Source organism: Bombina bombina, chromosome 3 (assembly GCF_027579735.1).
Source record: "Bombina bombina isolate aBomBom1 chromosome 3, aBomBom1.pri, whole genome shotgun sequence".
Taxonomy (NCBI): Eukaryota; Metazoa; Chordata; class Amphibia; order Anura; family Bombinatoridae; genus Bombina; species Bombina bombina.
The window spans coordinates 740,097,799-740,116,611 of NC_069501.1; the positions used below are offsets into that span (position 1 = coordinate 740,097,799).

General features: G+C 39.8%; 1 protein-coding gene across 1 annotated transcript in view; it reads right to left on the reverse strand.

Annotated features, from left to right (window-relative positions):
* The window catches only part of OFD1 (OFD1 centriole and centriolar satellite protein), a 149,203-nt gene that overhangs the window by 90,137 nt on the left and 40,253 nt on the right, over positions 1-18,813 (reverse strand). The window contains exons 13-14 of the mRNA XM_053707579.1: positions 16,312-16,501; positions 12,388-12,518 (exon numbers count right to left, since the gene is read on the reverse strand). Coding sequence (XP_053563554.1) covers positions 12,388-12,518; positions 16,312-16,501 — 321 coding nt within the window. The remainder of the gene's footprint in view (positions 1-12,387; positions 12,519-16,311; positions 16,502-18,813) is intronic.

The window sequence follows — 18,813 nt, forward strand, 5'->3', positions numbered from 1 at the left end:
CAGCCTGGTAACAGGAGGTTCTGAGGAGGAGTCAAATGATGATAGGGATTAGTACAGTCATATATATGTCCATGTGGGCATACAATATACATTGATACATGCTAGGAACAATACTCATTCTCATGTCAAACTCTCTATGAGGGATTTTAATCTGCACAGTATACAGGTATGTGTTTCATACAAGAGTTATGTGTACATGTCAGTGATGGAGAAAATGTGTTCTTTAAGTGACACTATGGTCACACAATTTACTCTAGCCTGATGTAGGCACAGAACCTGCTTTCTGAGCTAAAAGTATTGTGATGGCTATAGTGTCCATTTACTGAAAACTCTACATGTGGCTTGTGGCCTGTGTTACTCTGAGACATGTTAGTATTGCACTATTCCACCTCATATCATGAATTGCAGTGTGTTAAGTAGCATTAAGGTCAAATCTAATTGTAGATGTTTTTGTTAGTAGACCAAATACCATGCTCCTCATTGTGTACATGAATGTGTGACATTAAAGGATGTTATATCTCAAATACATATCATACTGGTGTGTGGGATGTTACTCACCAGCATGAGGTGCTGTGGTTGCAACCCCTGAGTCACGAGCCCCTGGAAGTCCACAAACTGCTGTGATACTCAGAGAGTTACGTATCATCTCCTGCCATACGTTGTATTCTGCTTCCAAGGGTGGACCACCGCCTGTTCCCCTCTGGTGCATGGCTTCCTGGCTCATCTTCTCCTTCACCCGCCTCTTGCAATCATTCCATCTTTTTTTGAGTCCCTCGACAGTCCTCCTCTGCAGGGCCACACTGTTTACAGCCTCCTCTACCGCTGACCATGCTTCCTTACGCCTTCGGGCAACGCCTCTGCCCTTCTCCTGGCCAAAGAGGGCAGTGTGGTTGTCCATGATGGCCTGGACTAGCGCAATATTCTCATCAAATGAGAAATTTGGGCATCTCATGCGCTCCTCCTCTGTGGCCACCTGGCTTCCTCCCTGGGATGTCCCTGGTGTGGGTTCCTCCCACTCCCTATCCTCTCCCTCCCCCCCCCCCCTTCTGTCCCCATGTGCACCCTCTGACCCTCTTCTAAGTGTGCCTGGTCTCTGGGCATCTCCCCTCCCATCATCCCTTCTAACTCTCCCTCTCCCCACTCCACTAACTCCCTGACGGGGACCCTGCTGCTCCTCCTGTCCGCTAGAATACTCCTCTCCCTGCAACTCCGCTCCCCTCCTCCCCTCCGCCCTATCTCTCCCTGCCATCCTCAAACTACACACACTCACACACTCACTCCCAGTTCAATCACACACAATCACAAGCAAACACTCAGCCTATCACACTGTAAAATTGAAATAAAATGTGTGAGGTGTTAGAAAAAAAAGTGTTGTGTATTTTGTATATGTATGTATGCAATACGTGTGCAATATGTGAAAATAAGTGTAAGTAAATGTACAAGCTTACCCAAACAACAATCCGACAACTATTATGCTGCGCCTCTCTCACTACTCTTACTAATCCTCAACTCACTGTAGTGTGCTGTAGCTCAAACACACTAAAGAAAATGGCGGCTGCGCATGGGTTTATATATGACTTTTGAATAGCATAATTAAGTTGCGCAGTTTTAGATGGAGTATCGGGTAATTTTTACGAGTCTTAGCCAAATTTGCATAAAACTACACTTTATTGAGATTTTACGTGAACAAAAGACTGGCGTAAATACTTGCGACGACTAAAATGTGTATTTGCACACTTTTCTGAACAACGCCAGTTTGTCCTACTTACACTACTCTAGCATCTGACGGCGCCGTATATTGGATAGCCCGATGTGCGAGGTGAAATTACGGCCGGCGCGGGTTCCCTCGCTTGCGCCGAAAACTACGCCGTATATCGGCTCGCGCCCTTGATGTCTCATGTTCTTATGTTTTCTCCTGTTTTTACATGTTTATGTTCATGTTTATCTGTTTATATGTTCAAGCGAAAATCTTGTTAACATCCACATACACCTCATCAAGCTACGCACCACTCTTTGGTATCTTCAATTAGAAAGACTATTTGTCCTTCCAGAGAGCAGCATACCTTTACAAAGCCCTACTGCTCCGAAGTTTTAGAACTATAGACTGATTGCAATAGGACCATCACAACTAAGGAGACTCTTGCAATCACCCTTGCTAACTTATGCGATTCCTCTTGTTATTCCTGTTCACCAATATTTGTATGCCTGAAAAATCTATAAAAATAAGTTTGAATAAACAAAAACAAAACAAGACCTTCCAAAAACAGAATTTATGTTTACCTGATAAATTTCTTTCTCCTACGGTGTATCCGGTCCACGGCTTCATCCTTACTTGTGGGATATTCTCAATCCCTACAGGAAGTGGCAAAGAGAGCACACAGCAAAGCTGTCCATATAGCTCCCCTCAGGCTCCGCCCCCCGTCATTCAACCGACGGTTAGGAGAAAAAGGAGAACCATAGGGTGCAGTGGTGACTGTAGTTTACAAAAAAATAATTTAAACCTGACCAAAATGCCAGGGGGGGCCGTGGACCGGATACACCGTAGGAGAAAGAAATTTATCAGGTAAACATAAATTTTGTTTTCTCCTACATTGGTGTATCCGGTCCACGGCTTCATCCTTACTTGTGGGAACCAATACCAAAGCTTTAGGACACGGATGAAGGGAGGGAACAAGTCAGGTAACCTAAACGGAAGGCACCACTGCTTGCAAAACCTTTCTCCCAAAAATAGCCTCCGAAGAATCAAAAGTATCGAATTTGTAAAATTTGGCAAACGTATGCAGTGAAGACCAAGTCGCTGCCTTACAAATCTGTTCAACAGAAGCCTTATTTTTGAAAGCCCATGTGGAAGCCACAGCTCTAGTAGAGTGAGCTGTAATTCGTTCAGGAGGCTGCCTTCCAGCAGTCTCATAAGCCAACCGGATGATGCTTTTTAGCCAGAAGGACAGAGAGGTCGCAGTCGCCTTTTGACCTCTTCTCTTGCCAGAATAGACGACAAACAAGGACGATGTTTGTCTGAAGTCTTTAGTTGCTTTTAGATAAAACTTTAAAGCACGAACCACATCAAGATTGTGTAACAGACGTTCCTTGTTAGAAACTGGATTAGGACACAGAGAAGGAACAACTATTTCCTGGTTGATATTCTTATTGGAAACCACCTTTGGAAGAAAACCAGGTTTTATACGTAAAACGACCTTATCTGTATGGAACACCAGATAGGGTGAATTACACTGCAAAGCAGACAATTCAGAAACTCTTCTAGCAGAAGAAATAGCTACTAAAAACAAAACTTTCCAAGATAGTAACTTAATATCTATGGAATGTAGAGGTTCAAACGGAACCCCTTGAAGAACTGAAAGAACTAAATTTAGACTCCATGGAGGAGCCACAGGTCTGTAGACAGGCTTGATTCTGACTAAAGCCTGTACAAACACCTGAATATCTGGCATGGCTGCCAGACGCTTGTGTAACAAAACAGACAGAGCAGATATCTGTCCTTTTAAGGAACTAGCTGAAAGACCTTTCTCCAATCCTTCTTGGAGAAAAGATAGTATCCTTGGAATCCTAATCTTACTCCATGAGTAACCCTTGGATTCGCACCAGCAAAGATATTTCCGCCATATCTTATGGTAAATTTTCCTGGTGACAGGCTTTCTAGTCTGGATCAAAGTATCTATAACTGATTCTGAAAACCCACGCTTAGCTAGAATCAAGCGTTCAATCTCCAAGCAGTCAGTTGCAGAGAAACTAGGTTTGGATGTTCGAATGGACCTTGAATTAGAAGGTCCTGTCTCAAAGGCAGCTTCCATGGTGGAACCGATGACATATTCACCAGGTCTGCATACCAAGTCCTGCGTGGCCACGCAGGAGCTATCAGAATTACCGAAGCCTTCTCCTGTTTGAAGCCTTCTCCTGTTTGAGCCGGGGGAGAAGGGGAAACGGTGGAAAGACATAAGCTAGATTGAACGACCAAGGCGCTTTTAAGGCATCTACCAATGTCGCCTTGGGATCCCTGGACCTGGACCTGTAACGTGGAACTTTGGAGTTCTGACGTGACGCCATCAGATCCAGATCTGGAATGCCCCATAGCTGGGTCAGCTGAGCAAAAACCTCCGGGTGGAGTTCCCACTCCCCCGGATGGAAAGTATGACGACTCTGATAATCCGCTTCCCAGTTGTCCACTCCTGGGATGTGAATTGCTGATAGATGGCAGGAGTGATCCTCTGCCCATTTGATGATCTTGGATACCTCCCTCATCGCCAGGGAACTCTTTGTTCCCCCTTGATGATTGATGTAGGCTACAGTCGTCATGTTGTCCGACTGAAATCTGATGAATCTGGCTTCCGCTAGTTGAGGCCATGCCTGGAGCGCACTGAATATTGCTCTCAATTCCAAAATGTTTATCGGGAGAAGAGATTCTTCCCGAGACCATAGACCCTGAGCCTTCAGGGACTCCCAGACCGCGCCCCAGCCTAAGAGGCTGGCGTCGGTCGTGACAATGATCCACTCCGGTCTTCGGAAACTCATTCCCTGAGACAGGTGATCCTGAGACAACCACCAGAGGAGTGAGTCTCTGGTTTTCTGGTCCATCTGAATCTGGGGAGACAAATCTGCATAATCCCCATTCCATTGTTTGAGCATGCACAGTTGCAATGGTCTTAAATGAATTCGAGCAAAGGGAACCACGTCCGTTGCCGCAACCATTAGTCCTATTACCTCCATGCACTGAGCTATGGAGGGTTGAGGTACGGATTGAAGAACTCGACAAGTGTTCAAAAGTTTTAATTTCCTGACCTCCGTCAGAAAGATTTTCATTTCTACCGAGTCTATTATTGTTCCCAGGAAGGGAACCCTTGTGAACGGGGACAGGGAACTTTTTTCTATGTTCACGTTCCACCCGTGAGACCTAAGAAAGGCTAGAACAATGTCCGTATGAGCCCTTGCTTTGTGAAAGGACGACGCCTGTATTAAAATGTCATCTAGGTAAGGTGCTACTGCAATGCCCCTTGGCCTTAGCACTGCTAGAAGGGACCCTAGCACCTCTGTGAAAATTCTGGGAGCAGTGGCCAATCCGAAGGGAAGAGCCACGAACTGGTAATGCTTGTCCAGAAAGGCGAACCTCAGAAACTGATGGTGATCTTTGTGGATAGGAATATGCAGGTACGCATCCTTTAAGTCCACGGTAGTCATATATTGACCCTCCTGGATCATTGGTAAAATTGTCCGAATGGTTTCCATTTTGAATGATGGAACTCGGAGGAATTTGTTTAGGATCTTTAAGTCCAGAATTGGCCTGAAAGTTCCTTCCTTTTTGGGAACTACAAACAGGTTTGAGTAAAATCCCAGTCCTTGTTCTGCTGTTGGAACTGGGTGTATCACTTCCATTTTTAAAAGGTCTTCTACGCAATGTAAGAATGCCTGTCTCTTTATCTGGTCTAAAGATAAGCGAGACATGTGGAACCTTCCCCTTGGAGGAAGATCCTTGAATTCTAGAAGATACCCCTGAGAGACAATTTCTAGTGCCCAGGGGTCCGGAACATCTCTTGCCCAGGCCTGAGCAAAGAGAGAAAGTCTGCCCCCTACTAGATCTGGTCCCGGATCGGGGGCTACCCCTTCATGCTGTTTTGGTAGCAGCAGCAGGCTTTTTGGCCTGTTTACCCTTGTTCCAGCCTTGCAATGGTTTCCATGCTGGTTTGGGTTGGGATGCGTTACCCTCTTGCCTAGTGGCTGTAGAGGTAGAAGCCGGTCCGTTCCTGAAATTGCGAAAGGAACGAAAATTAGACTTATTTTTAGCTTTGAGAGGTCTATCCTGTGGAAGGGCATGTCCCTTTCCTCCAGTGATATCTGAAATAATTTCTTTCAACTCTGGCGCGAATAGGGTCTTACCCTTGAAAGGAATATTAAGCAATTTTGTTTTGAACGACACATCCGCCGATCACGATTTTAGCCAAAGCGCTCTACGCGCCACTATTGCGAAACCAGAATTTTTCGCCGCTAATTTAGCTAACTGAAAAGCGGCATCTGTAATGAAAGGGCGTGAATTCTATCCATGACTTCATCATAAGAAGTCTCCTTCTGGAGCGAGTTTTCTAATTCCTCAAACCAAAAAGCAGCTGCAGTGGTTACAGGAATAATGCAAGAAATTGGTTGAAGAAGAAAACCTTGTTGAACAAAAAATTTCTTAAGTAAACCTTCTAATTTTTTATCCATAGGATCTTTGAAAGCGCAACTGTCTTCTATTGGTATAGTCTTGCGCTTAGCTAGCGTTGAAACTGCCCCCTCTACCTTAGGGACTGTCTGCCACGCGTCCTTTCTGGGGTCAACAATGGGGAACATTTTCTTAAATATAGGAGGGGGAACAAAAGGTACACCTGGCTTCTCCCACTCCTTATTCACTATATCCGCCACCCTCTTAGGTATCGGAAACGCATCAGTGTGTACTGGGACCTCTAAGAATTTATCCATTTTACACAATTTTTCTGGGACCACCAAAGGTTCACAATCATCAAGCGTAGCTAGGACCTCCTTAAGTAGGGCGCGGAGGTGTTCTAGCTTAAATTTAAATGCTATAGAATCAGGCTCTGCCTGCTGAGAAACTTTTCCTGTGTCAGAAATTTCTCCCTCAAGCAGGCCCTCCCTCACCGCCAAGTCAGATTGATGTGAGGGCACTACAGATAAATTATCCTCTGCGTCTGCTTGCTCATTATCTGTATTTAAAAACTGAGCAATCACGCTTCCTAGGAAAAGCTGGCAGTTTGGATAAAAATTATCCATTACTGCTGCTAACTGCTGCATAGTAATAGCAAATGGTGCGCTAGATGTACTGGGCATCGCTTGCGCGGGCATAGCTGGTGTTGACACAGAAGGAGAGGATAGTGAACTATCCTCACTACCTTCAGCTAAAGAATCATCTTGGGCTATATCTTTAAGTGTGATTGTACGGTCCTTAAGCTGTTTGGACGCTATGGCACACTTCACACATAAATTTAATGGGGGAACCACCTTGGCCTTTGAACATACAGAACATAGGTTATCTGAAGGGTCAGACATGTTTGACAGACTTAAACAGATCTTCAATGCAATAAAAATTATATTTTACAAAACCGTTACTGTGTCTTTAAATAATAAAAGTGCACACTTTATTATTGAAACATCAAAAAACCATCAAATAAACATCCGATTTTAATGAAATTTTCACCACAGTGTCTTAATGCTTTTAAAAGATTGCACACCAATTTTCAGACCAATTAACCCCTTAATGCCCAAACCGGAGCTAATAACAGCAATTAACCGGTTAAACACACTACAGTACTATGCCACAGCTTCCACTGTGGCCTTTAGCTTCCTTAGGGATTATTTTAGTAAGAAATAAGCCTCTCTGGAGTCTTTTTCTGATGCCTCTGGACTCCCCACGTGAAGCTGCATGAACTGCCTAGGCAAAACAACTGCGCAATTGAGGTATGAAAATGAGGCCTCCCCCCTCTTCATTCCAGAGTGGAGGGGCCTTTCTGACACGATTAGGTGTCCAAATAAGTGCCAGGTGCAAATTAAACCCCAAAAGTGTTTTAAAGTCTGAAAAAACATCTTAATTATAGTGAAAAACATGCTAAAAAGCAATCGATTATGCCCACAAAAGTGTCAACCAGCATAGAGCCCTTAATATAAGCCCTAATCTTATACAGAGTCTAAGAAAAATGGCTTACCTATCCCAGAGGGGATTGCTGACAGTCTTCTAGCATTACTAGGTCTTGTTAGAAAAATGACTGATCATACCTGAAGCAGTTAAGCCTGCAAACTGTTCCCCACAACTGAAGTTCTCTGGTTTCAACAGTCCTGCGTGGGAACAGCAATGGATTTTAGTTACTGGTGCTAAAATCATATTCCTCTCGGCAGAAATCTTCATCATTTTCTGCTGCAGAGTAAATAGTACAAGCCAGCACTATTTTAAAATAACAAACTCTTGATAGAAGAATAAAAAACTACAACTAAACACCACATACTCTTTACCACCCCCGTGGAGATGCTACTAGTTAGAGCGGCAAAGAGAATGACTGGGGGGGCAGAGCCTGAGGGGAGCTATATGGACAGCTTTGCTGTGTGCTCTCTTTGCCACTTCCTGTAGGGATTGAGAATATCCCACAAGCAAGGATGAAGCCGTGGACCGGATACACCAATGTAGGAGAAATAGAAGCTGGATGTCCAAACTATACATAAATTGAAAAAGAAAGACATGGAAAAATATATATATATAGGAACTGAGTGCTTAAAAGGGGTATCCTGTCCAGCTTCTATGCTAGAATTAAAGTAAACATTTACAGACTCCCTGGGTATTGCAATATATCTAGAAGCTTGGTGTTTAGATGAAAAACTATCAGGTCTATCTCTAGAAGACCCTATTATTCTACAATCGGATTGAAAAAAAATCTGCCAAATGTAGAAATCAATCCCCTGAATGAAGGAATTGGCGACTAAGATAAGCTGCTTTCTAGTTGTTCACATCTAGGATATGAAACACAGAAATTGTACAGAGATAGGTTTCTTGAATTTGAATTGGGCAGAGATCACTTTCATTGTTAGGAAAACAACAAGTTATCCTTTGATTATTGATATAAATCACTGTTGTGAAATTGTTTGATTGTGAATGAAGATAAGTATTTTTTTTGTCCAGAAGAGGCCAGCTCTGAAAGGCCCTGAAGATTGCACAGAGTTCCAAGAAAATTATTGGTACCCTCACCTCCTGAGGAAACCCTGTGTATGCCTGAGCCATAAAACTAAAACTTCAACCAGAGAAACTTACACCTGTAGTGATTAATGTTGATTTCAGACGTACAAAAGGGGTATCCTGTCCAGCTTCTATGCTGGAATTAAAGTAAACATCTACAGACTCCCTGGGTATTGCAATATAGGTCCAAAGAAAAAAGAACTTGTGATATATCCACCAAGACAGGGACTGGTTTATTTGGAATCCAACAGGATTCTCAGAGAAAATTGAGTGAAGTTCGTGCATCATTGTCAAAGCATGCAAGGATGAAAAAGGTCTCACATGAAACTATGCAAACAAAATAACATCTGATGCTGTAATAATCAGACCTAACATCTCCATGCATTGAGCTACTGCAAGATTGGAGACTGACTAAAGTCTTGCACAAACTGTATCTCATTGAAATTGAGTCTATAATGACTCCTATAAGAGGAAACTCTTTGGAATATTGATTCTCCAACCAAGTTTGCAAAGAAACAACAAAAGCCTGTTTAAATGAGATACTGCAAAGGTACAAGATAAGAGCCCGAATCAAAATATCATCCAGGAATGGAACCACCAAAATACCTAGAGTGCTCAAAACAGATAAAGTTCCCAGAAGCATATTAAAAATTCCGGGAGCTGTAGCTAAACCAACAGTAGGTAGAATTGATTGAAAGGTATCTAATTTAAAAGTAGGCCTGATATCCTTGAAACGTGTTCAAAATTTAGAAATCTAGAATAGGCTTGCAAGTCTCCTTATTGGGGACAATAAAAAGATTGGAATAAAAACCTTGGCCTTATTCTGACAGATACTGGAACTATCACAAGAAAAGTTCCAGAACAGACAGGGAAAAGCTTTTGCCATTACAGGGTCCTTTTGAAAATTAAACAGAAGAAACCTTCTTCTGGTAAGCCCTGGTATAAAGCCTATTTTGTATCCCTAGGAAAAGAAAAAAAAAGATTGTAACCATAGGATCTTGAACAAATTGTAACCAGACCTTCTGTACTGAATGTATCTCAATTTGGGGGCACATACTGATTTATTAAAGAAAACTATTTATGCTTACCGTATAAATTCATTTCTTTCATGGTGGTGAGAGTCCATGATCTATTACTTCTAGGAATTACTCTTCCCTATTACTAGGAGGAGGCAAAGATTCCCAAACCCCAAGAGCTATAAAAAAAAAACCTCCCATCTCACAGGTACATCAGTCTAATGTATAGCCAAGCAAAATGAGTTAGGAAAGGAAATAAGAGCAACATAAAATAGCAGGTAAAAAGATAACACCACAAAAAACACAGGGTGGGGTATTTTGGACTCTAACCACCATGAAAGAAATTAATTTATCAGGTAAGCACAAAATTATGTTTTCTTTCATACAGGTGATGAGAGTCCACAATCTATTACTCCTGGTAACTAATGCCCAAGTTGTGGAATTCACGAGTAATGAGACACAAAGGGCGAGATTTAAGAAACATCCTTTTTTCACTGAAAAACTAAATCCACAACTCCAAAAGAAAAAATAAATAAATCAAGCTCATATAACTGACTGAAGCACTTTCCTACCATAGGCTTTCCGATTCATATTGTCGGAAGACACAACATTAGGCAAGAAATCTAATTTAGTCCTTATGACTGCCTTATACTGATGAAAGATAAGAATGGTCACAAGAAAGAGCAGGCAATTCAGAAACTCTTCTAGCAGAAGAGATAGCCAAAAGAAACAAAACCTTCCAAGAAAGAAGCTTAAAGGGACATAAAACAAGTTGGGATAGAGACAAAATATAATAATATGTACTTTAATTACTTTACCTGCAAATTTATACTGCAGTGCCTTACCATTGACCTTTCTTTTTAGTTCCTGAATTGTATAGCTCTAACTCCCCTCACACATTTTCTTCTATGGATGTATCTATAACTATTGTTGTTTTGGTAGAATGCAAAAGTCAATAGGCTTTATCTGCTGGAGCATGCCTAGAAACTGTGAACTCAGTTGAAATACAACGCCTGAGTCTAAACACTGATAAGGGTGGGCGGAGCTGACTGCTCCAGACAGCATGGCTTTGTAACTAATTTTGCTTATTTTGGAAAATTATTTTAAAATAATTGCCAGCAATTTAAAAAAATACTAACTATTTTAACTAAATTAGCCCTTTAAGGATATGCACAGATCTCAACATGTTTTATAGCACTTTACTATCCACTTTATGCAGAGGCTCAAAAGGAGGACCCTGCAAAACCTTTAAAGTGAAGGTAAACTTTGGTGAATGAAAGTCCGTTTTTTAAAAATACTATTAAAAACAGGGGCACTTTCATTCATCAAAGTTTACAAAGCAGTCGTTATAATTAAAAACTTACCTTTTTTTCTTTTCACAGCCAGAGCAGCTTCCCCCTCCTGGAAATCCTCTCTTCACACGTCAGCAATGACTAATCCGGCTTCCTTCAATCACAGTTTTCCCCTTAGGGTAGTCATTGCATGAGGCCATGCTGTGATTGGAGGAAGCCGGATTAGTCATTGCTGACGTGTGAAGAGAGGATTTCCAGGAGGGGGAAGATGCTCTGGCTGTGAAAAGAAAAAAAGGTAAGTTTTTAATCAAAACGGCTGCTTTGTAAACTTTGATGAATGAAAGTGCCCCTCTTTTTAATAGTATTTTTAAAAAATTTACTTTCATTCATCAAAGTTTACCTTCACTTTAACACCAAGTTAAGATTCCAGGGAGGAAAAATCGGCATGATCACAGGCTTAATACAAACCAAAGCCTTAACAAAACCATGAATGGCAATCTTCTAATGAAACAAAACTGAAAGAGTAAAAATCTGCCCTTTTAGAGAACTGGCACATAGACCCTTCTCCAAACAGTAAGAACTGCAAAGTTCTAGGGATCCTAAAAGAATGCCAGGAAAAGCCATGAGCTATACAAACAATAAATAAAAGCCTTCCAGACCTTATGACAGTGTGTGTATATACAAATATAAACACATACATATATATTCATATACATTTATATTTAAAATTTGCTGCACTAGTTCTCATGCGTGTCTGACGGCATGAGAACGAGGCTCCCATTGGAGCCTATGGAAGTACGCATTCATGAGCGCAAAGCTTCCGTGCAATTTGAAAGCGAGGTCGCGTTTGCATTCCACGTAGCTTGTATGACCAGCGCACAATTGCATGAGCTGGTATTATGAGTGGAGCGCAAATATCGCTTTTTGGTAAAGCAATATTTTGCGCTCCAATTATAATCTAGCCCATAGTGTGAAAATGTTGTATATCTTACAAAGGACTTTAATACTGTCTTGTGTTTTGAGAAACAATATTCCATATGGCACATATGACAACATTGCAAATGGTACCTATGATAAATCGCATGTTTACTAATGATTGGACAAATGTGAACTAACCAGCGAATGAGACTGTCTGAGAAAGTGGCATTGATTTCTTCAAAAATTGTTCCAGACCTGAATGTGTCACCTGTTAAATTAACTTTTAACATTTTTATTAAACAACTTCCATGAAAAAAGTAAAAAATGTTATAGTGTTATAAATGTATTTTGTATAAATGCATTTACAAATATTCTGATTTAAGTATATATTGGAAAAAAAACAGAAATGTATCCTTGCAACTGAATAAGTAAACCTTACCTCCTTTCTTAGCTGTTTCTCTAAGAGTTCCTGCTTTGATTTATGTTCATTGTGGTCCAGTTTTCTAACATCCTCCACTTTTTTTAGTTCATTCTGAAGTGCAACATATTCAGGGGTTGGGTATTTTGTTCCTGAAATCAGTAAAGAGATGGTTTTTCTCTTTCTCTGCTTTGTGGTAACACGTGAACTTAGTTATTATGAGAGCAGTATGATATTCACATTATTTACTACTACCATATGAAAATATAGGATAAGTGTAAAACTTCTGCAAAGCAATCACCGTTTACAAGAAACAGATGGTTAAAACTAACTTCTGAAAAGAGCATAAAAACACTAAAGGATAGATAACGAGTGGAGAACCCGAGCGATAAGGGGTTTATCGCAAAGGTTTGCACTCGTCAGACTTACCGCTGGTATTACAAGTTGAAAGTAAACGTGTTTGCTTGAGCGCAATCGCGATTTACACTAGAAGCATCAGAGCTCTGGTTAACTGTTTCTCAAAACATAAAAGTTGCACAAAAACACATCAAAAATACATTACAAAAGTAGAGTTAAACTCATAATAACACCATCTAATAAAAAATATTTAAAAGAAATATTGCAAACAAAAAGATCAAAAGATATGAGGTCTCAGGTGTTAAAAAAAGGCAGCCAAATGGCTTTAACATATAGATATATCCATCTTTAGATATGTATATGTATGTATGTATGTATGTATGTATTTATATATATATATATATATATATATATATATATATATATATATCTATATATATCTATGTATCTATACGTGTACATATGTATTTAGGTATTTATTTGTGTATATATGTATTTACAGATATATATATATATATATATATATATATATATATATATATATATATATATATATATATATATATATATATATATATATATATATAATCCCATCCGGTGTACAGTGTTACCCTCCAGTGGTCATCTGCCTGGGTGCAAACATGTATTAAATATTCCTGGAAAAACGTTGCACTCACAGGTCTTTGGATAAAGCAAATAAAATACTTTTAATACATTAAAAGTATTTTATTTGCTTTATCCAAAGACCTGTGAGTGCGACGTTTTTCCAGGAATATATATATATATATATATATACACACATATAAACACATTAATATTTACACATATAGAGAAGTGCATTGGAACCCTGTAGATGAAAACATGTAAAAACATATTTCTGCAATATTAATTTTTAATAAAGTGTTAGTGTAATTACTGTAAATATTTTACATTCCAATGTTCTGCACATAGCAGAATAAGTTCTATGTATTTATAAACAGATATTTTAATATATATACAGGGAGTGCAGAATTATTAGGCAAGTTGTATTTTTGAGGATTAATTTTATTATTGAACAACAACCATGTTCTCAATGAACCCAAAAAACTCATTAATATCAAAGCTGAATATTTTTGGAAGTAGTTTTTAGTTTGTTTTTAGTTTTAGCTATTTTAGGGGGATATCTGTGTGTGCAGGTGACTATTACTGTGCATAATTATTAGGCAACTTAACAAAAAACAAATATATACCCATTTCAATTATTTATTTTTACCAGTGAAACCAATATAACATCTCAACATTCACAAATATACATTTCTGACATTCAAAAACAAAACAAAAACAAATCAGTGACCAATATAGCCACCTTTCTTTGCAAGGACACTCAAAAGCCTGCCATCCATGGATTCTGTCAGTGTTTTGATCTGTTCACCATCAACATTGCGTGCAGCAGCAACCACAGCCTCCCAGACACTGTTCAGAGAGGTGTACTGTTTTCCCTCCTTGTAAATCTCACATTTGATGATGGACCACAGGTTCTCAATGGGGTTCAGATCAGGTGAACAAGGAGGCCATGTCATTAGATTTTCTTCTTTTATACCCTTTCTTGCCAGCCACGCTGTGGAGTACTTGGACGCGTGTGATGGAGCATTGTCCTGCATGAAAATCATGTTTTTCTTGAAGGATGCAGACTTTTTCCTGTACCACTGCTTGAAGAAGGTGTCTTCCAGAAACTGGCAGTAGGACTGGGAGTTGAGCTTGACTCCATCCTCAACCCGAAAAGGCCCCACAAGCTCATCTTTGATGATACCAGCCCAAACCAGTACTCCACCTCCACCTTGCTGGCGTCTGAGTCGGACTGGAGCTCTCTGCCCTTTACCAATCCAGCCACGGGCCCATCCATCTGGCCCATCAAGACTCACTCTCATTTCATCAGTCCATAAAACCTTAGAAAAATCAGTCTTGAGATATTTCTTGGCCCAGTCTTGACGTTTCAGCTTGTGTGTCTTGTTCAGTGGTGGTCGTCTTTCAGCCTTTCTTACCTTGGCCATGTCTCTGAGTATTGCACACCTTGTGCTTTTGGGCACTCCAGTGATGTTGCAGCTCTGAAATATGGCCAAACTGGTGGCAAGTGGCATCTTGGCAGCTGCACGCTTGACTTTTCTCAGTTCATGGGCAGTTATTTTGCGCCTTGGTTTTTCCACACGCTTCTTGCGACCCTGTTGACTATTTTGAATGAAACGCTTGATTGTTCGATGATCACGCTTCAGAAGCTTTGCATCCCTCTGCAAGATATCTCACTATTTTTGACTTTTCTGAGCCTGTCAAGTCCTTCTTTTGACCCATTTTGCCAAAGGAAAGGAAGTTGCCTAATAATTATGCACACCTGATATAGGGTGTTGATGTCATTAGACCACACCCCTTCTCATTACAGAGATGCACATCACCTAATAACCTTAATTGGTAGTAGGCTTTCGAGCCTATACAGCTTGGAGTAAGACAACATCCATAAAGAGGATGATGTGGTCAAAATACTCATTTGCCTAATAATTCTGCACTCCCTGTATATGTATATATATATATATATATATATATATATATATATATATATATATATATATATATATATATATATATAGTAACAAAATGCCATCAGATATATGAAGAAAGATGTATATGTGCAGAACATTGGAATGTGAAATATTCATATTTTCATGTTGGGTTAGCACAAATGAGAATATGTGATCGAGCTTCCGTGAGAGTGGAGTGCTGGGTTTTTTTTCTCGACTTTTTTTCTACATTGACTTCTACGGGGGAATATGTGAACGTGCACTTGATATTCTAAGTTCAGGCTTTTTGCGCTTGACGAATTAGCGCAAGAGCGAAAACAGTTTACTTTCAACTTGTAATACTAATGCAACCCGACGAGTGCAAAAAGCTTACTTATAGCGCAATTAACGCTCAAGCAGAAGTGTTAATTTCAGCTCCACTCGTAATCTGGCCCTAAATAAATTATAGCTTTAATGATATATTCAAGGCAACCATTAGCTTGCGAATAATATACAGCTTTATTTTTACAACTCTATTAGTTGTTTAAATATTGAAGAAATATGAGTATAGTTGTAGTCTCCATGAATTAATAAGTAGCCCATGTTGAAACCTAGGTTTTCCTTAATGTTATCTCCTCTGCCTAGGCTAATTAGAGACAGATATAAATGAATCACTTGACTGAGTAAACAATGACCATGTATAGTATAGCATTGTTTAGGCTTGTGACATTTAGAGTCTGCAATTTAAAGGGACAATGAAGTTAAAAAGAAACCTTCATTATTCAGCAAGAGCATGTTAACAACAATCCATTTACTTATATTATACAACTTGCTTATTTTACTTGGTATCCTTTGTTAAAGAGCCTGCCATGTAGGCTCAAGTGCAGTAATGTTGATTAAAACTGCATGCTCGATCTGAATCATAAATGTTTAACTTTGACTTTACTGTCCATATAAATTCTGGAATTTTACAAAAGGTTACATTATATAAGATATAGGAAAAGGGAACAAAACAAACAATGAAATAATAACAAATTTCGTACATAGCAATATTACTTACTTTCTTGCAGGAGTTGATTTTCCCTTTGAAGCTCCTCCATTTGTTTTTGGAACATTTTTGTTTTCGTATGGAGTTCAACCTTTTCCTCCTTTATCAAGGAATAGTCAACTGTCTCTTTTAGTTTGTCAGTCAAATGGTGATTCTGTCTGGTAAGTAGGGACAACTGTGCTTTAAGAGAATCAACCTCTATCTGAACGAACAAAAATATGTTAGTGTTAAATGGATATGATTCACTGGCCCACACCTGCAAAAAAGAATACTAGAAACCCTTTACTGCACAATCTATTGATGGCTAGATTTGTGTCCCAAACACCTCTTTGTGTAACTGAAACAAGTTACACTTACAGGTAGATTACGAGTTTTGCGTTGAGGCTAAAAAGCTTGCGTTACACCCTATAACGACAAGATCCGTAATCTGAGACCAGTAGTTATGAGTTTTACACAACAAAACTGTTACATAAAACTCATAACTAAAGTGTTACAAAGTACACTAACACCCATAAACTACCTATTAACCCCTAAACCAAGGCCCTCCCGCATCGCAAACACTATATTAAAGTTACTAACCCCTATTCCGCCGCTCCCAGACATTGTCACCACTATAATAAAGTTATTAACCCCTAAAACCGCCGCCCTCCCACATTGCAAACACTATTTAAATATTATTAACCCCTAATCTGCCGTCCGCCCACATCACCCCCACAATACTAAAGTTATTAACCCCTACACCGCCACCACTATAATAAACCTATTAACCCCTAAACTGAAAGCCCCCCTCAACGAAATATACTAAATTAAACTATTAATCCCTAAACCGAAAGCCCTCACATCGCAATACATTTAAACTAGTAACCCCTAAACCTAATGCCCCCTAACTTTATATTAAAATTACAATTTCCCTATCTTAAATGAAAACTTACCTGTCAAATTAAAAAAAATAAAAGTTTAAACTAACAATTAAATTAATATAACTATTAAAATAAACTACCAATTAAAGGGACATGAAACCCAAAAATTTTCTTTCATGATTTAGGTAGAACATACAGTTTTAGACAACTTTCCATTTTACTTCTATTATCAAATTTTCTTCATTCTGTTGGTATACTTTGTTGAAGGAGCAGCAGTGCCCACCAATCAGCAGCTAGAAGCTAGGTTCTTTGCTGCTACTGAGCTTTTGTAGAAAAACATTTTAGCCAAGGATAACAAGAGATAGAAGAAAATTAAAGTAAATTAGAAAGTTGTTTAAAATTGCATGCTCTTTCTGAATCATGAAAAAATAAATTTGGGTTTCATGTCCCTTTAAATAAAACTAAAATACACATTAAAAACATCCTAACACTACTATAAAAATGACAAAGAATCTAATTACAAAAAAAACTAAATTACAAAAAATAACAAACACTAAATTACGAAAAATAACAAAACGAAATTATAAAAAATAAAAAAGAATTACACCTAATCTAATAGCCCTATAAAAATAAAAAAGCCGGGGGGCGGAGCGTACGGCCGACCAAGATGGCCGCATTACACTAAAGCTCCGAGAATAGACCGGGTGTTAAAGCTTATAAACAGACTCTAGTACAGCCTAGGATCCTCAACTTTATGCTAGGACCGTGATACAGAAGCTCTGCAACTCATCCGGAGCGGTTTCGCGTCTGCCTGAGCATCCAGGGCAGCACTGATACCGCTCAATGTTTCAGAGGCCTATACGAGTTCAGACCTACGTACAGTATACTGAATGCAGCCTCTCCGACGTTTGATCTCCAGATTCTAAGCTGAGCTGCCTGTAATTGTATCATGATCGGACCACATATTACCACCGACTGTGGCTGGGGGAAGATACCTTGGAAAAAAGGACTTTGGGTGTAACGGCACTCAAAGCAAAGCACAGATCAGAGTGTAAAAGTACTCCACGGAGAAACTACAGGCGTAATAGAAGCTCGTGCCCCTATGAGACAGGTAGTGGACCAGCTTGCAGGAGACTGTTTACAATAACCGAGGACTGCTCTCTGAATGCTGTGGGCATGGCGTACTTGTCCTTCAAGACCCTTCAGAAGCTTCTTTCAGCCCAACTTGCGAGTATACATGAAGCGTTGAACGTAGCAAACAGCTCTCATGCGCACGAGACCTATACGGAGAAAGTGGCCGAAACACAGGGAGGTATGAGGCAGAGTCTCCCTAACCGGAGTTCCGGTACATTGGAAGTGCTGGATACAGTCTGTTTTCATATATGAGCTAGTTGCACAATTACTGTAAGCACAAACGATGTATGCTGCTGTTTATATCCCTTTGCCCCAATCCCAATCCACAGCTTCTTTATCTATTCCGAGAACTTCCTTTTTGTTTTTAATGACTGCGTAATAAACTGGGACAACACTATTAGGACCTGCCTACTCAGGGGGTAGGACTGCTCACATACCCATACACACTCCCATGACCTTCTTAATATCAAGTGGCCAGTAACTTTTAACCTATGCGTAGACGCATTGCATACCACATATC